Source organism: Dendropsophus ebraccatus, chromosome 4, assembly GCF_027789765.1.
Source record: "Dendropsophus ebraccatus isolate aDenEbr1 chromosome 4, aDenEbr1.pat, whole genome shotgun sequence".
NCBI lineage: Eukaryota > Metazoa > Chordata > Amphibia > Anura > Hylidae > Dendropsophus > Dendropsophus ebraccatus.
In genome coordinates, this window is record NC_091457.1 from 66,790,446 (window position 1) to 66,812,841 (window position 22,396).

A 22,396-nucleotide genomic window follows, 5' to 3' on the forward strand; every position below is an offset into this window, starting at 1 on the left:
GGATGAAGAACCAATTGAAAAACAAATGCATTTGTGTTGATTTCGTTTTTATCCATTTTTCCATTGACTTCCATTATTAGGCTATGTTCACACTACGTAAAAGACCGGCCGGGTCACGGAACGGCCAGCCTCTGCAAAGATCATCCCAGCCGGATGATCTTTCCGGAGGCAGTGTTCTGATGCGGGCGCATCAGCGTGTGCCCGCATCAGAACTCTCATAGCAAACAATGAAGCAAGCGGATTGAGCCGCTCGCTTCATTGTGTGAACTGACAGGTATTTCTGTGGCCGCAATTCACTGAATTGCGGCCGCAGAAAACTGACATGTCAGTTCTTTACGGCGCCGCATGGGATCCCAGACAAAGCGTATACTAAGTGTATACTCTCTAGCCGGAATCCCATAGAAGAATAGGCAGTGTTCCACTCCGTACAAAGTACGGCCGTTGTTGCCGATGGCAACAATGGTTGTACTTTTACGTAGTGTGAACATAGCCTTAAAAAAACGGATCAAAACGCATCTGTTTTGGTTGACCACATTTTTCTGTATGCATAAAAAAAGCATGTGTTTTGATCCTTTTTTTGATCCATTTTCATAATGGAAATGCTGTGGCAACAGTTGGCAACATCTTGATGGTCAGTCATTAAAAGCGCACAGCTAAATGCATCACTCCCCGGCTCACTGCGTTTTCAGTCTCTCAGCTGGAGACAAGCTTCAAAAACTTACAATGGAGAATATCCCCTGCAGCACGCCAGGGGATATTCACAAGCTTCTCCAAGCTCTAACAATCAGCATGGATCGGACCCTTACCTCTCAGAACTTTTAAAATGTCTGTGTGACAGGGACACTTTAAACTAAAGGCTTCCTGCTGCACTACATTTTTTATATATGGAACTTTATTTGCAATTTAAACCAATATGCACATTTATTTCACGTATTGTATATGTGGTATGTGGTAGATGCGAACTTCCCCTCTAAGAAAAGTTAGGACCAACATGTAATACTACACTGCAAGCCCTAGCATCCCTCAAAAATAATAGCTCATTGCTCTGGCACTATCTTTAGAGAATCTGGTATCTTTAAGACAAAACCCCTTTAGTATTCTTCCTTTTATTTTTTTCACCAATAATTAGGCACCTATGTGAGAATATGCAACATGGCTGAAATTCCAAATTTATCTCTAGAATGTTTTGCTGTTTCTGTCTTTATCTATGAAGCATCCCATTTTCCAATGATAAAAATCCATTTTGCTATGAATATAACAATTGTCTGCAATCACCTAACCTTTACCATGTAACCTTTAAGTAGAGCCTTGCTTCATGTCTGTCCCTGCTCATAGACAATAAAATGTTTCCAGTGATAAAATGAAACTCTTTGCTTCTGTTCCTCAGAGTGACAGCGGGGCGGCTGACAGAGGATGGAGTCAGTGCTCTGAGGCGTTCTTTCCTTCTCTGCTCTGCAATACAGGAAATCAAGTAACTCTGAATTATGATATTTACTATATTTGTTATAGTGTGGTAACTTTATGTGCTGAATAGAGATGAGCGAACCGGGTTCGGGTTCGAGTCCATACGAACCTGATCGTTCGGCATTTGATTAGTGGTGGCTGCTGAACTTGGATAAAGCTCTAAGGTTGTCTGAAAAACATGGATACAGCCAATGGCTATATCCATGTTTTCCACATAGCCTTAGGGCCTTATCCAAGTTCAGCAGCCACCCCTAATCAAATGCCGAAAGTTCGGGTTTGGATGGACTCGAGCATGCTCCAGGTTCGCTCATCTCTAGTGTTGAAGTAAGCTGTGTAGGTGACTTTGAATGGTAAGACGTGCTTTCCTGGCCCAATCCAAAGTCCTGTCTCTGCAACGTACAACTTCTTACATTGGATTTCATTACCTGGATGTAAGAAATAATACAGTGAAGGGAAATACTGTGCAGGCAACCTAGATGTAAGAGTATGGAGAATACTATGGAAGTATGAAAATGCTTGTTCTGTTTATTTGTTCTCTTTTTTTACTTGATTTTATGCTTCTCATGCTTATTACATTTCTGCGTTTCCCATAAAAATACAGTGGGGGAGGAGGGGGAGGGGGGGGGGGCTTATACACATACATCAACAATCCAGTTAGTCTATGAATATTCAGACTGTTTTAGATCCTCATACTATTTTTATGACAAGCATCCCTCTGCCATCATCCTCTCCAGCAGCCACAGCCCGCACAGCTCTGGGAGTCGGGTCGTGACATCACTATTTTATCCAGGAAGTGAAGCCTTGATGCAATACAAAGTGCAGGGAAAAAAGCACTTTATAAGCATTTCCCATAATAAGTATATAGTGGGAATTTGGATAACGTTTGGGGGGCAATAGAATTCTTTCATAAAAATTTTCGCTGGACTTCTCCTTTAACTGTAGGCTTTCTTTTTAAAAATGAAAGTATCATGATGAATCTGGCAGCAGATCCTACTTGAGTATTTTTAAGACATTAGCATTTCTCCATAAAATTACTTCTTACTCTCTTCTAGCTTGCAAAATAACCATCTAAAGGTTGAGGACATGACATCATTAATTGAACTATTTCCAAGGATGGAGCAGTTGGAAGTCTTGGAGTAAGAGACATATGAATTGATGTGAATTTGCAGTTTATGATTTATTGGAAACTTTGGATGTCACATCTACCAGTGATGCCTAGACACCTGATCATGTCAATGAGTAAAAGTGGTAACAATTAAGGTTTACACTATACAATACTATGCTATACTACATACTGTATGCTATACTATAAAGTTAAATACTATTAACATTAAAGGAGTACTCTGGCCACAACTAAAAAATGGTACAGGCAGGGGTGGAGGGTAACATAATACAGAATGTATATTTACCGTTATTCTGAAGACTATAAGGGTTGGAGGTTGGACATCGACCATGGTCAAAGACAATGGTATAATCTAGCAATGTTTCTTTATAATATGGTAATTCATTTTCAAGTTATATGAGTGATCACAATAATAACTATTTTTTTTTTTTTTGTACTGCCTAGCCTTAGCCACAATGATATGAATGTGATGGGTATTCTCAGTTTGCTCCAGTCAGCTGTAAATTGTCCAAGCATAACGGAAGTCCAAATAATGTAAGTAGTAGTCAAAGTAGTTACAGTATATTCTTAAACTGAGTGTGATAAATAGACTGGCATCATTGCTTTTCATTCTATACTATAGAGGGGACACCAGCACTGCAATCTTTTCTACAAAACCTTTAGAATCCATAAGGTAAATACAGTTGTCAAAGATAGCTTATTACACAAATATATCTTATTTGATAAGAGCTAACTTTCTATCTCATTCCAGTTCTCCAAAGGTCAAAAAAGCTAGAGAAGAAACTACAGATAGAAGAGTGAAAAAGCTAAGGTAAATTACTATCAGAGCTGTGTGTGCATTCTAGGGACTTCATGACAAAATAAGGCTATGTTCCTACAATGTAAAAATAAGGGCAAATACCGGATGTTATTTGCCCTTATTTTTACATTGTGGGAGCATAGCCATACAGTAATAGTGTCACTGCCCTTACTCTCACTTCACTCCATCAATGGACTGTGTCACCTGTGTCGCTGGGGAGAGGGGACCCAACTGTGGTAAAGCTCATAGATGAGTTTTATTTCTAAGGCACAGCATCTAAGACTGTGGGTGGTGCAGAGAACCACACATAGAGTAAGGGGGTGACAACATCACTTTAAGATGTTTCAGACATTTTTTTTTTTTTAAATACTTTGTGGCTTTTTTTTCTACCGTCTCTTTTTCTGCATTTATTTATTGCCCCTTCTCCTTGGTGTACGCCTGCAGTATCCCCCATTTACCTGATTGGCAGGCGGGGGGGGGGGAGTGTGCAGCTCTTAGTGAATATGACTGGGGAAAAGGGGACGTGGCCTAATTTAAGACTGGCCAGTCGTGGTAAATCCCCCCATCCCCCCCCTAAAACCCACATTTATCAAAGCATGTAAAATATACACTGGTGTAAACTGCCAACAGCAACCAATTACAGCTCAACTTTCAGCTCTGGTAAAACAAAATCTGAGCTGAGATTGGTTGCTGTAGGCAGTTTACACCAGTTTCTGTTTTAGGTTACATGCTAGGAGCCCCGAAGCAAGCCGGAGCGTGGAGCATGTACAGTATGCTCTGGCTGGCGGGGGGGTTAAGGGGGCTGTCACTTACATTCTCGCAGCGGGAAGTCAATCTCACTGCGAGTATGTATTCTCATAGAAACTAACAGGCAAGGGATCCGCAGCGGATTTTGCTGTCAATTAGCAGCGTGAAATCCGCTGCGGATCCCGTGTGTGTGTGTGTTTGTACCCTTACACAGTTTAATAAATCTGGGTCTGTGTCTTTTGTATGCCATAAAACTAGCATATATTGGTTTATTCGTTTCTCGTATTTGTTAAACTGTCAACCCCTTTTTGCATTATGACTTCTCCACATAGATGTGAAGTATAAATTTGGCAGTTTTCATACCTTATTTTATATCATGCGTGATGGTGCTTGTTCCAGTAAAAAGTGATTTTTTTATCATCTGCGGATTGTGCCACCTGGGCGGGGCTTCACGACTGAAGCGCCACTTAGCCCCACCCTAAACAACGCTGTAGACCCCACCCTTTGTGACGTCATTGCTGTTTAGGCCCCACCCCCTTTAGGCCAGCCCATACCAATGGCCATAGAGGGGGTGGGGCCTATGCGTTCATGACAGGCGGGGCCTATTGAGGCTATGTGGGCGGGGTTAAGGGGCGCTGCGGCCGTGAAACCTTGCCCAGGTAGCACACTCCGCAGATGATAAAATATCACTTTTTTCTGGAACAAGCACCAAGACGTATGATATAAAATAAGGTAAAAAAACTGCTAAATATACCCTTTAAACCTGTGTAGAGAAGTCATAATGCAAAAAGAGGGTGACAGTGTCACTTTAAAGAGGCACTGAAGTGGACATCTAATTTAGAAAGTAAATTTTCACATACACTTTAAGGCTATGTTCACACAGCGTAAAAGTACAGGCGCAGTTGCCATTGGCAACAGCGGCCGTACTTTGTGCGGATGGAACGCTGCATGAACATTTTATGGGATCCCAGCCGGAGCGTATATACACATAGTATATACTCCGGCTGGCACCTCATACGGCGCCGCAAAGAACTGACATGTCAGTTCACACAATGAAGCGAGCGGCTCCGGCATTAGAACACTACGGCCGGAAAGATAACCCGGCTGGTACTGCAGTACCGGCCGGGATGATTTTTGTAGAGACCAGCCATTCCGTGACCCACCTGGGTTACGGAACGGCCGGTCTCATACGCTGTGTGAACATAGCCTAAGGGAATTCTAAGTTCATAGCTGGACCCTCATTTATAAGTCATGGTGGAGACCAGAGTAAATCTCTTTCTGGAAAACTCAGCATGTCAGTGATAAAATGGTATTGCAGGATCAAGTATGACACACAGAGATACAGATCAAGCATGCATTCCCAATTATAGGCTTACTGAGTTACACTTCAGAACTTTATTGAGTCAAAAGGGCCCTCTAAAATAAAAGTCAGAGTAAGTCAAAAGTAAGACTAATGTACGTGCAAACTCATTGGGGGACATTTATTAAGGAGTCTAATGTGTGCAACTATTCTAATGAGGATAGGTGTGTATTTTGTTCCAATAGCTTGTGACTGATTCATTAAAATGTAGCACGACCATAGTGAATGTATCTAAGTAAAATGTCGTGAAAATGCAAAAATTGCGCAATCGTATTTGTCTGGAACTGACCAGACGTAGGCCTGCACCTGTTTATGCAACAAAGTCGCAAATGATAAATGGGGTGCTAATCCTGGATTATGTGAACTCATTACATTTCTGTTTTCTTCCAGTCTTGAAAATTGCCCTCTAACCCCTGAAGATATCCCTCAGCTGGCTACAATACTTACAGGCTCCCAGTTTTCTGACGTAAAGTATGAAAATAATTGACATTATAATTGCCTTAATCACTGATTTAGCAAATAAATGAGGGCATTTCACCACAGTGCAGTACTACATCAGTACAGCTGACAGCTGATTCAGCTACATATACTGACAAGACACATTTCACCCGGAACCTTGCATAACCAAGAGGAAAAAGTAGATGAAGGGTCATCTGTTTTTTATATTATCCAATTCATTAAAATCCACACCTGAATACCTTAGAATCTTCTAGTAAAGGGGGATGTAACCCTCTGTTGTAACCCTCAGATCTTTAGGGCTAGAGTCCATCACTTGACGTGTTAAGCTAATCTGAGAAAGTACTTTATAAATACCCAGCTTTTCCTACATAGCTAGCACTATAATCATGTCATTCACCACCGGCTAGGACATAGGGATTAACTGTTTAAAATATACTGTGCAGCCCCCCTTTTTACAATTTGTACTGACTCCTAAGGGGTATTTCACTCAAATATAACTTGTGATACGTTGCTGCCCATGTTGAGACTAACAATTCCTTCCATAATTGTTATTATCTATTCAAAGTCCCTCCCTCAGTTCTGAGCTGCTGCTTTCTGCTGAAGACATAGAAATCTTTGTGTGAGTTTTCCTCTCTGTTCGCCCCTCCTCCCCCTTGCCTTCTGAGACGGCTGATGTAAACAAGTCCCTATCTGCAACTTTGTAGCTTTTTTGTAATGCCAGGAGGGATAATCACAATTAGTTCATTTGCAACTTGACCTCAGATTAACCCTCCCAGTATTACAAAGAAGCTATCTAGTTGTTTACATCAGCCACCTTAGGAAGGAAGGGGGGAGGAAGGGGAGACAGAGAGAAAAGCTCACAAACAATTTTCTGTGTCTTCAGCAGAAGGCAGCAGCTTAGAACTAGGGGAAGGAGACTGAATAGATAATAACAAGTATCGAATGAACTGGTATGGGTGAGTCTCACCATGGGCAGAAATATATGAAAAGTTGTTTGAGTGGAATACCCTTTTAAAGGGTACCTCTTATGATGTCTTTACAGTCACTCCTGCCGCCAGAAGTTTGGGTAGCTATGAATATGACCACACCAGGTCATTTCTGTGCACAAGTCCCATTCTGATGCAATAAGTCTTGTGCACGGAACTGATTGGGCTTGGTTGTATACATAGTTACTGAAACGACTGCACACCGATCGAGTGAAGAGACATGATTACAGATACGCTTTAGGGAGACTTGGAGACTTTTTGTCCTTTAGTCCACTAATAACCCATGATAACTGTGACATTTTATACCACTGAATGAGTGGGACTGCAAGTACCAGCAGACCCTCCCTACCACAATACTCTCCCTCAGAGTTAGTGCATATGACATGACACATTCCAAGACCCATCACATTTTTAATTGTGCCATTATTGGACTGTTTGAGGGTTTTTTGTTTGTTTTTGCAGAATAAACAGCTTCTTTTTTACATTTTAAATTATAGTTCATTATGGCTGTATCAATACCACTTATGAATACTTTTCTCAATGACAAAAAAAGAAAGGGCATCTTCTGTCTCCACGCTTAGTGGCTGTGTTTGCTATTGAATGTGGCATCTAAGGGGGTTAAACAGCAAGAATAAGAGTTATCCCTGGGCCCCTGCTATTGCAGCTAGATGTCAGTATGTTCGAGCTGACACCTGCTGCTGATGTATCATAAATGTACAGCTATGAATGACATGCCAGCTGTGCTGTACTTTTTATCATATTTATTTTTATAGCGCCAATCACAATCTAAATTTCAAATTTAAACGGTAAATAGCAGGAACAATCTATATAAAATAAATACAAACAAATGAATGGAGTTCATATAACTGCTCAGCCATGTTGGTAATAAAGTGGTCTGTGACTATTGCTGTAAAGACTCGGGCCGTGCGTTCAGCTCGGCGTCAATAGCAGCCAGAATGCATCTCATATTTTTGCTATACTTTCCTCTGCTTTTCCTTGTTGTAGCAGTGGCAAGTATTCTCTCCCTGGCTGATCAGCATAAGGTGTTGTGTGTTTGCTGATTGTTGATTGACAGCTGACACACCAGTCAGCTGTCGGTATCTGGGCAGGACCTGGAGTCTCAGCCCCAATCACGCCTGGGGCTGGGACTACAGGTTCCATAAGTACCTTCCCCTGTTTCCCATCCTTTGCCTGTGATAGAGCGTAGTTATCTAGCGTTTCTTGAACTAGCTATTCACTCTAACATGTACTCCTGATTACCTGGCTTTTTGGCTATTCTTTGGATATTGACTTTGTACTTATATTGACCGGCTGTTAACGACTAGGACCTCTGACTATTCCCTTTTTGTGTGTTAGTCTTGTCTCTATTTTGTGTTTCCACTTGGATCAGGTTAGGGAACGCCGCCCAGTTGTCAGCAGCCACTTAGGCCTGTCGAGGCAAGTAGGCAAGGACAACTAGGGCTGCACCTTTCTGTTGTCATCCCAGACCCCTCTACCTGACAACTGCTTTGCTTTCTGTCTATATATATATCGTCTTACCTCTTTTTCCTGTTTCAGTTTATCTGGCAATGCTTTTGGAGATCATGGTTGTATGAAGTTGATCGAAAACCTTCCGAATATACATATTTCTGGGAAACTAGAGTAAGCTTTATGTATTCTAACGGTTATTGTTCTGTAGCATAATTCATTGTTATGTAGCATAATTCATACCTGATCAAAATGTGTGTGTCCTCCGCTAGACATTACAGCACCTCCACAAGAGAAGTTAAGAAATGTTCATCTTCCACTAAAACTGTAGTGCTGGGTAATAGTCAAGAACTGCTCTGTATAGCTGCTCTCTGTTCTTCCTAATAGAAGTGAGTCCTAAATATAACAAAGCAGCACTCCAAGTTTTATTTTAATGTTTTTATTATTATTTTTATTTTAGACTACTATGCATGAGAAACTAGGAAATGTCAAGAATGTCTCTAGCTGGCTTTGATAATACCTAATTTTATAGTTATATATGCAGAAATATAAGAAAATTACCATATTATGTATTGCAGTTGGGGAAAGATATTTAAATGGCAGATTGGGATGTGGCTTAATACTATTTATGTACATTTCATGTTCCTAGGCTTAACAGGACAATGTTATCTGAAGAAGGAATGTTGCATCTGGTCTGTTCCATGGTAACCTGCCTCAATGTAAAACTTGTAGCAGCCAGGTAAGGATTTCTTATTATAATTAATAATTATATTATAATTATATTATAATTCTTATATTATAATTAATTTTATTCACACTCAATGGCTGATTTCAATTCGACCACTGGGCAGGGACCTGGATGTTTGGCCCAGCAACTGTACAGTGTAAGCAACAATGCACAGACAATGGTTACCTTTGAGCTGTTGTACAGCACTGGGACTGTCTTTGAAAGGTGTCCCAGCTGTGGTACATACTTTCTGTGGTGCCATGCAAAGTATGTACAGAAGCAGGGACTCTTTTCAAATAGTTTGCTGCTTAGCTAACAACCACTGAGCAGAATGTATTCACCCAAAGTAATCAATGGAATTTTTGGGGAAAGAATGAATTTGATTAGCTCTGAAATGATCGTACGATTGTACGATTTGTGCATTTGGATTTCGAGGGGGCCTACTTATTTTGGGGGGCCATTAGAGAGTAATTATAATTCTGTGTTATATGGTTCCTTATGTTGTATTTTTTGCTATTAAAGTGGTATACATCGGACTGCAGAGATCCATTTTTTCACTGGTATCGATGATTGTCAAAGAAATATCAGGTAACATTTCATCGCAGATGAGAAATTAACTGATTCATGAATTTTGAAGTTTCTGAAATGCTGTTTAATTACAATCTATGGCTATGTTCACACAATATTTTTTTATTATTTTTAAAATGACGTCTAACATTTTGAGTCCAAAATGATATCCGTAATTTAGAGGATTGGCTGCCCATCAGTGCAATAATGTACAGGTGCTGGTACATTATTCTAGATTAGATGGACTAATTGCCAATTGAAAATTCTATTGAATTTAATAGTAAAAACATAGAAAGAACTGTGAAAAAAGAAAAACTGTGTGTGAACAACGGCTGCTGTTTGCAAAAGACGTCCAAAAATATAACATGATCATTAATTTGCCCTCTGCACAGATAACGTCCAACATTTTATACACTGCGTGCATTGGACGTCCATTGACTTCAATGCATTGCATTGTAGTCAGTTAAAGGGGTTGGCCACTTTATAGTAAAATTGCTCAGTGTACAGTATTAGTAAGTGTGCTCACTGTATATACGGACAGCAGCTTCCTGTGTACCTCATAGAGCTACAATCAGACTCCCCTGCTCCAGGCTGTGCTGTCCTGCTCTGTGGTGTTTTGGTCCATAAGATTTCTTACATGGAGGAGCATGTGACCAGGCCTCGCCCCCCAGTGTCCACCACTGAGCCTGTATTATGCCTATGGAGGACACAGGGGGTGGGGCATGGTCACATGTTTCTCCATGTCGGCCATTTTATGGACTGAAACAAAACAGAGCAGGGCAGCCCAGCCTGGTGAAGAGAAGTCTGATTTTAGCTCTATGAGGTACACAGGGAGCTGCTGTTCGTATATACATTAAGCACACTGACTAATACTTTGTACTGACTTATTTTACTATAAAGTGGCCAACCCCTTTAAATTGCTGCAATAATGGACTTCTTTTTAAATAGGAAAAGCGTCCACTTTTTCTCTTTTTTGACGTTGTATGAACATAGCCTTAAAGAACCATTCTTCTATGTATATGTGTATATTTTACACAAGGATTTTAAAGTGACTTTGTACCCACAATCTGACCCCCCCAAACCGCTTGTACCTTCGGATAGCTGCTTTTAATCCAAGATATGTCCTGGGGTCCGTTCGGCAGGTGATGCGGTTATTGTCCTAAAGAACAACTTGCAACCCCGTGCCCAACAGCCGGGGCTTAGAATATCTGTGCCCTAACTTTGCACCACCCCTCCTCCCCACCCTCTTCATCATTAGGAATGCCCCTAGAACATTTTCTCCTGTCTGAACATTGCACAGGTTCCTTAAAGATCCAGCCCATGTTCAGTATTCACATAGCTCACAGGTGATGAATCTGCCTGGAGCATTCCTAATTATGAGGAGGGCGGGGAGGAGGGACAGAGAGGTTGTGCCAGCCTAATGCATAGACATTCTAAGCCCTGGCCGCTGGGCACGGGGCTGCAAGTTTAAAAGTTGTTTTTAGGACAATAACTGCATCACCTACCGAACGGACCCCAGGACAGATGTTGGATTAAAAAGCTATTCGAAGGTACAAGTGGTTTGGGGGGTCAGATTGTGGGTACAGAGTCACTAAAATGCAGCCCAGCAATTTACCAAATAAAATAATTTACATAACTTATTATGCCTTTTAAAATGACATGTGTAAAATCAATGACATGGTAATTTAACATTGTTTTCTATTGAATTCTATCTAATTCTATGGGAAACTCGTTACAGATGTGAAACTGTATTTATTTAAGTATAATATGAGCATAATGGTGGTGGTGGGGTTGGGGAAAATTTATCAAGATGGTCTGTGTGATGGTCTTAGCTAAATCCCCACACCCAAGCCCCATTTATACCCATATCTCTCCTCACTAAAGGAGGCCTTATAGAATTTCTATAGCATCCTCTGCCTGCTGCAGTGAAGAGAGAAACGGAGAGAAGTGCTTAGCTTAGTGCTTCTCCCCAATTTTTCTAGTGATTAGAGGGGATCTCAGCATCCAAACCCCAACTAATTAAAACTTTTTAAGGATGCGTATGACACATCAAAAGGTTTTTTTAATGATAGCTACACTTTAACTTGCATAATCTGCACTAAAATCTGCAGTAGTAAGTCCACAATCTATTGAAACCAAAATCCACGATTCTACTGGAAATTTAGGAAAATTAGAGGAAAATGAAAAACGTGGGACAAGACACTGAAGTCAAGTTTGTGTAGGGGAAAAAAACACAAAATCCACAACTTCTGAAATGATGTGGAAATGTTGTGGCTGACAACACCGAGTAGCATTAAAGAATCTGAAAAGGAGTTAGGAGTCTCATTCTATATTCAACCTGAAGCCACATCCTTCCTCTCTTAACATCAGCTAAACCTCTGGCACAAACCCACTGTATTCTATCAAAGTTCTTGACGTGGTGGAAATGTTTTAGTTATTTCGTATAAAGCTCTAATGCAGGAATTCCCGCCTAAGGGCATGTTCCCACTAGGGAATACAGGTGGAAATTCCATAATGGGTACATACCCTGATACTTTTCGACTGGGTAATAGCTAACAGAACTGACAAGTCCCAGATACTCAATTAAATGGGATCCCATGATATTTTGAATAAAATGCATTACACTTGAGTGTACTTAACCATTTATTATTGTGTGTGTCTATTCAATTGAATTATCTTCCAAATTGCTTCAATGTATCCTATTGTCTGTTCAAACAATAAAACAACGTTCAAGCAGAATTTAGTTTCAATATTCATTGCTATGGGTTGCTTAAAGGGTTTTCTAGGCTAAGAAACAGCACCTTTCCTGTCCTCAGTTTTGGTGTGGTTTTGCAGCTCCATTCTACTAAATAGAACTAAATTGTTATACCATACACAAGGGCTCTCCCTATATTTGTATAATTTAAAACCTGTCTCTCAAGCAAAGCCGGGTAAGGAGAATCCAGAGGAGAGCCTCCAAGTGGACACTTCTCCCTGTTTTGTTTAACAAGACACAGCATTTCGGTGTAGGGCATAGATCATTGTAATGAGGGGCTGTTGGTACTTCATCCTGCTTGCAGTTAGAGCAGATGACAGGTTCCCTTTAAGTTTTTTGTTTTTTTATTTACTCACCAATACTATATATGCAACAATTTACCCAAAACTCACAGGGACTTTTTCTGGCTTAGAAAAGGACCCATAAGTTCGTTTTGCAGTTCTCACATATAAGTAAATATGGAAATCACCTAATTTCACTTTGCTGAGTGCTGCCTATTTTTAACTATTTGTTTACATCGGTAGATAGATAGATAGATAGATAGATAGATAGATAGATAGATTTGTGATAGATAGATAGATAGATAGATAGATATGTGATAGATAGATAGATAGATAGATAGATAGATATGTGATAGATAGATAGATAGATAGATAGATAGATAGATAGATAGATAGATAGCTCTCTTATTATGCCATACTGTATGTGTAGTTCTATTCCTGCAGCTCACATCTTCATATCATGTTCTCCTAGGATAACAGGTTTCAAGTATCACCAGAAAACACTGGAGAAATTGTGCACAGTCCTTCAACAATGCAGCAAGTTATCATTTTTGGAGTAAGTAACTTCCTTTGAAAAAAGCTCTTGGGTGCATTTACATTAGAGGTGTGCCTCCTGAGGCACGGATACATTGGCATGCTATCATAATCACTAGCTGACTATGTTATGGCCACTGTCGTAAAGGGGACCCATGCCTGTCTGTGCAGAGATACATCAGGATGCCATTATGGCGGGATGCCAACATATCCATGGTTACAGTTGTAATGGGAACCTTCCCTTATATGGACTCATCTACACATCAGGTGTTTTTTATCTGAAAATTAGGATCCTGATTTATGGACAGCAAAAGGACCCATTGATTTCAATGTGGTCATTCACACATCAGTTTTAAAAATGGATCTGCTTTTGGACCCTATCCGTTCCGCAAAAAAAGTAGGACAGGCATTTATACAGTCTGTTTTTGCAGAATGACGGCTTCAATAGAAGTCAGTGGGACCACCCACGTGTCGTCCATTTTTACTGAAGCATTGCTTAGCCTCTAGGCAGGCTCCACCCTGTGGCCATTTATTACCCTTCTATCCAATTTGTAGATCTGCCAAACGGATGCATCACTGATCCCCAGGCCATCCCTGATCCTGATTCCAGAGGTCCCAGAAGAAAAATTGATGTGTGGATGAGGCTCATTGTGTACATCACATTGTATTTTCCTGATGATTTTGATTTGTTGATATTTATCCAGGCTTCTACAATGAATAACTTTCCATGTATTACAGTTTGTCTGACAACAGATTGGGAAATGCAGGAATTACTGGTATAACCCAGATTCTTTCTGAACTAAAATATCTTCATTCAGTCAAGTAAGTTGTCTGTACAGCGTAGATATCTGTAAAGCATCGAAGTCAATCTTTGACTTTTTAACCCATAAGCCCTGTTCCCCGCTATGATAGTCAACCACCAGTCTGCCCTGATAACCACTGCCTGTCATTTCCTTCCTTCGGAGGTTGGCTGGGTATTTGTTAGCCTGTGGATGAAACAGACGGTTTCATGGGTCTAGAAGAGTATAGAAAATGTTTACCGACTCAAATGTTTACAGAGTCAAAGCTCCCATATGCCCTGTGGACCCTGGCATCTGCCAAGGCTTGTATGATGCTAGATACTCTTTGCACATATACAGCAAGTGAGCAGCTACTAGATAGCCTCAGTGACTGTATCGCTGCCAGAACCCTACAACATCTCCCCTTTTTTTGGAAACTCCCTGACATTCTGCCCATAATGACTGTGTTTTGGCTGTGTTACTGTTGAGAGCTGGGCAAGCTCTGTATGTAATCCATAGCAGTCAACCAGAACAACCCCTACCAGTGCATGCTAAGAGGCACTAGCAAAAATGTTATTCTGTGGCCACTTATCCACCCTTTATGATGTATACTGCTCTGTTGTTCATGTATTTACTTATGTCTGGTAAGCAAGTTATAGGGTCTATTCCCTTCCTGCCCTGGACCATGTGATTGGCTACCAGACTCGCTGAAACGTACAGTGTATTATGTGTGAAGTGGAAATCAGGCCCAGGGCATAAAAGTAACGAACTTGGCAACTGACCTAAGAAGGCACCAGTATATAAACTAACTACACCGTAGTGTATTCCATAGAAAAGCTATATTCACACAACATCAAAAAAATTGTCCACTTTTTCTATTTAAAAAGATATCCGTTATTGCCTCAAATTAACTGACTGCAATGCATTGAAGTCAATAGGATGACGGACTTCCAATGCACACAGTGTATAAAATGACGGACGTTATCTGCGCGTACTGTATGTCAAAATAATGATCATGACAATTATTTTCGGACGTCTTTTGTAAACAGCGGATGTTATTTTTTGGTTGTTTTTCTTTTTTCACCGTCCTTTCTCCATTTTTATTATTAAATTAAATGGACTTATTTAAATTAAAGACCCACCCAAAAGGCTGTTAGGAAACCCAAACTAGAATAATGTACCAGCAGCTATTATTGCACTGACAGGCAGCCAATCCTCAAAATAACAAACGTCATTATGGACTCAAAATAATGGACGTCATTTTAAATCTTATAAACGGACAAGAAGAAACATTTTTTGAATATAGCCAAATGGTGTACAGGTCACAGAATAAAATCTTTGATGGCAGTACTTGTTTAACTTCACAATTTAAATAGTTATGCAGTGAGCTCTACCTTGTGGCTGTTGATGGAGCTGCAAGGCTATATTCGCACATGGATCAAGCAATACATATAAGTCCGTTTGGAATAATAACATTGTATGGATTTCAAAATCCATACCATGTTTTTATAGGTGTAGATTCAATGTTCTAAACCCTTTAAATTAGTTTCATTGAGCATAACAGGGTTAATTCACTTGCAGGTTCTTGCTGCAGATATTCTTCAAAATAAATAGCAGATGTTCCTAATGCAAATCCTGCCCATATGAACATACCCTTACTTATGTATCTGAATGAGCCTTTTTTTCTTTTGCCTTGCTTATACATTTTATACTTTTTTGTTACAGTCTGAGTGGAAATAAAATTTCACTGAGTGGTATTATGTGCTTGGCCAAGTCTCTGTCTGTGGTGAAGAATCTGACTGATGTCACCATTAGGTAAGTTCATGATATATTACTTTTTTCATGTAATAGGCAGATGAAATAACTCATACAATTATGTTTTTATGTTCTATCTATCTGTAGATTTGGGACTCAACAGAAAGTGCTGCTGACATTTCAGGAAGCCAACAGGTACAAGTTGAATGGAGCATAAGCGTACTATATATTATGTACATGAAAACTGATGGTGTCATTCTAGGTTTTAAAGATGATAGTCATGCATGCAGCAGGCCGATATGACAACGGTTGGCATTTGGCAATAATTGTATAGTTTGAAATTTGGAACTGAGATCATAACAAAAATATTTTAGAGTCTTTATTATTATTCTTGATCATGTTGTCCACCCAAATCTATTCCATTTTCTTTTTAAAATTATGTCTGTTATTACAGCATTTTAATTGACCTCAATGTAATGACTGACGTCCAATGCAGACACAGTATGTAAAATGACGGACGTTGTCTGCACAGACGTCAAAATATTGATCATGAAAATTCTTTTCGGATGTCTTTTAGAAACAACGAACATTATTTTTTAGATGTTCTTACACAGTTCTTTTTTTCTTCACTGTCCTTTCACTGTTTTTACTATTAAAGGAGTAGTGCAGCGATTTACTTTTTACGCTTAATTAAAGTGACTCTGTACCCACAATCTGACCCCCCAACCCACTTGTACCTTCGGATAGCTGCTTTTAATCCAAGATCTGTCCTGGGGTCCGTTCGGCAGGTGATGCAGTTATTGTTTTAAAAACTACTTTTAATCCGGCAGCGCTGTGTCTAACGGCCGGGGCTTACATTTGTATATGCATTAGGCTCGCACACCCTCTTTGTCCTTCCTACCCGCCCTCCTCAGCATTAGGAATGCTCAAGGCAGATTCTCTCCTATTCATCACCTGTGTGCATAATGAACATGGGCTGGATCGTTAAGACACCTGTGCAAAGCAGTTAATGTTCCTGGATCATTCCTAATGATGAGGAGGGTGGGGAGGAAGGACAGAGAGGGTGTGCCAGCCTAATGCGTATACAAATGTAAGCCCCGGCCGTTAGACACAGCGCTGTAGGATTAAAAATTGTTTTTAGGACAATAACTGCATCACCTGCCGAACGGACCCCAGGACAGATCTTGGATTAAAAGCAACTATCTGAAGGTACAGGCGGTTTGGGGGGGTCAGATTGTGGGTACAGAGTCACTTTAACACACATTACAAAGCTATATAGCTTTGTAATGTGTGTCAATAAGCTATCTGAGAGAGAAAAGGCTGCTGGTGCACTTGCGCACAAGCAGCCTTTTCATTGGCATCAAATGGCTTCCAGTTTGCTCAGCCCTGATTTGCTGAGCAAGCTGGAAGCCATATGATGCGCTCTAGCCAATAAAAAGGCTGCCAGTGCACATGCGCACTGGCAGTCTTTTCTTCCCCATTCACTACTCCGCAACCCAGAAGTGAGGGAGATCCGAGGACGGGGGATAAAGATGAAGGGGAAGCAGGAGTATATATGCCGTTTGTGTCTTTGTTTTTTTTTTGCGGGGGAGGAGTACTCCTTTAAATTCAATGGATTGTTCAATTAAAGACACACCCAAAGGGCAATCAGTGCACCTGAACTAGAATAATGTACCAACAGCCGCCATTGCACTGATGGGCAGCCAAACAGTAAAATGACAGAAGTCATTTTGAATTCAAAATGCTAGGTGTCATTTTTCTAAAAAAAAAAAAAAAAAAAAAGTAAGCAAAAATGTTGTGGAAACATAGCCATACTCTGATTTTAGGTGGCATTTTTTTTCTGTCTGATCCTTTTAAATTGTTGTCACTTTATTTTTCTTCTTTTACATAACATGGAAACTCTGCCCAGACAAACCCAGATGTTAGTGGCAGCAGCTTAAACTGGTCTTGTTTATTTTAAAGGAACAGATCTTTCCTGATCCAAAATGAAAACAGATCTGCATCACCACAACCATCAAAGTCCTTCAGGTAAATAGAGATCATAACTTAAAATCCCAAATATTATTTAAGAATAGAAAAGTGTGCAGTAAAGTTTTAGAAATGGTGACATATTATTATCCAAACCTTTTTTCTAAAAAAAAATAAATGTAAGCTTATGTTGTATATCATGATGTCTTTTTGCATGGCTTCTTACTGTCACATATAAAGGGAAAGTTGGATGCAGAACATTTACATAAGGAGGGATAATAATTTTTATGTCTTATGTGTCTTTAAAGTGACTGTACCACTAAGGACATCACTTTTTTAACATGAATAGACCGGCGCAGGGATGCTGGTGCTGCGGTCCATTTTTCGAACCACTGCCTAGCTCATTTTTGATGTGTGATGGGCTGGGTGGAGATCCAATGGTTATTTGCTCATTCAGTCAGAGTGTAGCGTTTAACTGGAAGCCCTTGCTGCAAGCATATACAGTTAAAAGACTAGGCACAGCACCCAGCAGCTGGGTGGGCCCCCCAGGAGTAGGGAGTCATGACAGTTGCCCAGGTTCGCTGGGTTCGCACACCAGCCCTGCCTCCAGACCCTATTATTGTAGATGGGGTCTGTTTATTTTTATAATGTTATGGATCTGGTGACACATTTGACTTTGGCATCTTTACTGCTGTCCTTCTTATTAGAGCAAAACAAAAATAATACCACAGATGTAAACAGACTATTCACATGTTTTCCTGGAAGAGCTGTTAGTTTCCCATTCCTAATGAAATAACAATGAAATTATGTGAATAAAAAAGCTATTATCATTCTGTCGCTGTTCGTTGCAGCAAATAATAACTCTGTACATGTTTCATCATAGCCTGACAGAATACCGCATGACTTCCCAGAAGCTGAAGAATCTAATGCTGGCACTGATCCAGTGCTCTGAACTCACACAGATAAAGTAGGTGATAGTTTCACAATGTGGTCTGCTACTTGCATATTCATATACTGTACTTTATAAAGAATATTTGCAGAAGATGATCGTTCACACTACATATATTTTAAATACATAACGGCCATTGTTGCAGATTGCATTAACATTAACATTAGATTCTACAGAACAACGTCAGTAGTGTAGACACACTGTATATGCTACGTCTGGTGTTCTATGCAGCCTCACAAAAAACTGACATGTCTATTTTGTGTATATACAGTGCAGCCATGGTTAAACAGAAAACAATGCAGATGGGCGTGGACAATAAACAACGGCCGTTGCTGCAATCTGCAACGTTGTGAATGTGGCCTAACACTGAACAACATTTCTTGCCAGCTACTTTATATATCCTTATAAAGCTTGACATAAATACTGAGCTTGACCAATGTGATCTTCTAACATGCTTCGACAATGTATAGTAAATCTCTTCTAAAATAACATACAACATACAGATCACTAAATTCTAAATCTTGCCATAGACGTGAAATATTTAGCTATAGACAATTTAGCTGGATCAGCCAATGGACCGTGGATAAATATGTGTATATCCAGCTTTAAGATAGGCATATGCATTGGATAAATGTCAGCTGAACCCAGCGGCAGTATTTTCCAATTATCTAAACTGAATGGGTGCACCTTGTCTGCCAATATTAACATTCATCCAGCAGATGTCGTGTATGACCAGTTTTTTTAAGGCGCAAACATGAATCTTAACTAATAAATAGTCAGTGTAATATTTTATATCCTATAGGCAACCCTTTAATGATAAATACAACAGATTAGTCAGATTGGAATAGACCCTAGCACCCCGTTTTATAATGTGCGTAAGACGTACATTATGCCCTGGTAATACTCCTTTACAAACATGAGTTGTTAATAATGTTCTGGCAAGATTCCCTGTAAATTTTAATGTAAATCCCATAATACTTAATCACTTAATAAAAGCAAATGTATAACCATGGTTTGTCATGCTGGATGATAACCTCATCCTCACATGATATTCATAGACTTCTTGCAAATTAGATCACAACATTAATGTTTACTGCAGGAAAGAGCATCTCATGGTATAAACATACTAAGCAAGCAGTAACATGCTTAACTGTATGTGCAGATGTGAGCGGGCGAAACATTCAATCGAGCAGAATGTCGGAGCAGGACCTGTCAGCGTCCTGCTCTGAAATTCACTCCCATAGGCCGCGGCACTTCATGCCAGCAGCCTATGGGACGCCGGGACGTGACCTCTCCGGCAGGCGTGAAGAAGTGACGTCATCATGTCTGCTGGAGGTTCAGTCCCTGCAGCTCACAGGATGGAGCCTGAAGAGGAGGGAGAGCTGCTGCCTGCAGCCACACAGCGCGGATTAGGTGAGTATGATGTGTTTTTTTGTTGTTGTTTTTTTAAACTATTGGTGCATATTGGTATACTGCAGGGGGCATTATTAATATATGGGGGCATACTGCAGGGGGCATTATTATTATATGGGGGCATACTGCAGGGGGCATTATTATTATATGGGGGCATACTGCAGGGGGCATTATTAATATATGGGGGCAAACTGCAGGCGGCATTATTATTATATGGGGGCATACTGCAGGGGCATTATTAATATATGGGGGCATACTGCAGGGGGCATTATTATTATATGGGGGCATACTGCAGGGGGCATTATTAATATATGGGGGCATACTGCAGGAGGCATTATTAATATATGGGGGCATACTGCAGGGGGCATTATTATTATATGGGGGCATACTGCAGGGGGCATTTTTATTATATGGGGGCATACTGCAGGGGGCATTATTATTATATGGGGGCATACTGCAGGGGGCATTATTATTATATGGGGGCATAATGCAAGTGGCATTATTATTATATGGGGGCATACTGCAGGGGGCATTATTAATATATGGGGGCATACTGCAGGGGGCATTAATATATGGGGGCATACTGCAGGGGGCATTATTACTATATGGGGCATACTGCAGGGGGCATTATTACTGTATGAGGGCAAAGCAGGGGGCACTTGTACTCTAGCCTCATGGCCATAGTACTTCTCATTGTACCCCTTTATATTGCAGTATATGAGCCACGTAATTATCAGCACCATATACTGTGGCGCTATACAGTGCACATCACCACAGTATATGGTGCTGATAATTATGTGCTCATATACGTGGGACTGTATGTATGAGTTTACATGGGACTGTATATATATATATATATATATATATATATATATATATATATATAATGTCCACAATAGAGCGCACTCCCAGTTCCAGTGCTGGAGTGCCTAGCAACGGAGATTGGATTAAATCTCCAACTAAATAAATCCAAGAATTTTGCGGCACATCCGTATAGTGAAAAAAGTAGTGGTATTTATTGGTAAATCAAAAAGCAAGTGCAACGTTTCAGTCTCATCTCGAGATCTTTCTCAAGCAAATACAAACAGTAACTCATATCCTTTTATAGTGTGTAGCAAATCATGATTAACAGGTGATTACAAGTGATAAGGAGTGATACAAATCTGGTGCAGAAAATAGTGATAAATAAGGTTCTGTATACTGAACAAATTATTATGAGATGTGGTTACATATAATACAGTGTGTTATACATTCATATGTGTAAAAGTATGGTATTTAAAAACAGACGGTGGCGTTGGCTTCCACTTGTCACTGCTCGATCAGTAAAAGCAAAAAAAACAGGCATAAATAGCATATACACAGTAAGTGCCCAGTGTTGAATATCTGTATCATAGACTGTCCTGGAAAAGTCACTGTGAGATAATCCTCAGGGAAAGTCCGTTGTCAGAACGTCAGATTGTAAGAAAAACTGCATTGGTCCGTAGACGTCTGAATAGTGTTCAGTCAGGTCAGAGGGGTAAATCTCGGAACTCCTTCCTTTGAGTAGCAGGTTATCCGGCTTGAGAGCCATGCGCCCCCGAACTTCAAAGGCACATAGCACTCATTACAACGTGTATCTCAACTAAGACCACAGTGTGCCTCAGGAGATAGCCGGTGAGGTCGCCCAAACCTATATGCTAAAAATTGATCACCCCTCCACCCACATAATATAGAACTGCAAAACGGCTGAATTCCTTGCTCAATGTGAACATGTTCCTACTGACTTCAGCAGTGATTTGCGGTAAGCCTCCTCCGCTGTGTTCCATAATATCTGTAATAAAAGGAAAAGAGAAAGGATATAAGTAAAAAGGTATAACAGAGCTAAAAAAAGGCAAGTATCATGAGGTAGCTGGACACACTCCCACTATACAGCAAGCCATCATTTGTACATTTTTGTAGTTATTTTAAATTCAACATTAAGGCCATTGGGCTGAAGTGTATTTAGTTTATGAATCCAGAGTAATTCCCTCTTTTCCAGCATAGTGATTCTGTCCCCTCCCCTCTTAGGAGAAGGAATATGATCAATAATCATGAATTGTAAATCTTTCTCGCAGTGTCCCTTCTCTGTAAAATGTTTAGGAACATCCTGATTTATACATCCTGATACCGGCAGGACTTATAATATCAAATTTTATCTTACCTGCACTTCTAGCTGGGTTGTGTACGTGCTGTGGTGCCCATGTAAGCTGTTATACGTGGGTGAGACAACCTGGGACATGCGAAC

At 40.2% G+C, this 22,396-nt stretch overlaps 1 protein-coding gene across 2 annotated transcripts in view; it reads left to right on the plus strand.

The window, feature by feature from the left end:
- Positions 1-22,396, plus strand: part of NLRC5 (NLR family CARD domain containing 5) — a 106,048-nt gene that overhangs the window by 25,213 nt on the left and 58,439 nt on the right. For both annotated transcript variants that reach the window (XM_069966002.1, XM_069966003.1), the window contains exons 7-21: positions 1,388-1,471; positions 2,517-2,600; positions 3,032-3,121; positions 3,210-3,260; positions 3,339-3,398; positions 5,884-5,964; positions 8,496-8,579; positions 9,055-9,144; positions 9,655-9,720; positions 13,208-13,291; positions 14,008-14,091; positions 15,774-15,863; positions 15,951-15,998; positions 17,766-17,831; positions 18,655-18,738. In XM_069966002.1, the coding sequence (XP_069822103.1) occupies positions 1,388-1,471; positions 2,517-2,600; positions 3,032-3,121; positions 3,210-3,260; positions 3,339-3,398; positions 5,884-5,964; positions 8,496-8,579; positions 9,055-9,144; positions 9,655-9,720; positions 13,208-13,291; positions 14,008-14,091; positions 15,774-15,863; positions 15,951-15,998; positions 17,766-17,831; positions 18,655-18,738 (1,146 nt within the window). The remainder of the gene's footprint in view (positions 1-1,387; positions 1,472-2,516; positions 2,601-3,031; positions 3,122-3,209; positions 3,261-3,338; positions 3,399-5,883; positions 5,965-8,495; positions 8,580-9,054; positions 9,145-9,654; positions 9,721-13,207; positions 13,292-14,007; positions 14,092-15,773; positions 15,864-15,950; positions 15,999-17,765; positions 17,832-18,654; positions 18,739-22,396) is intronic.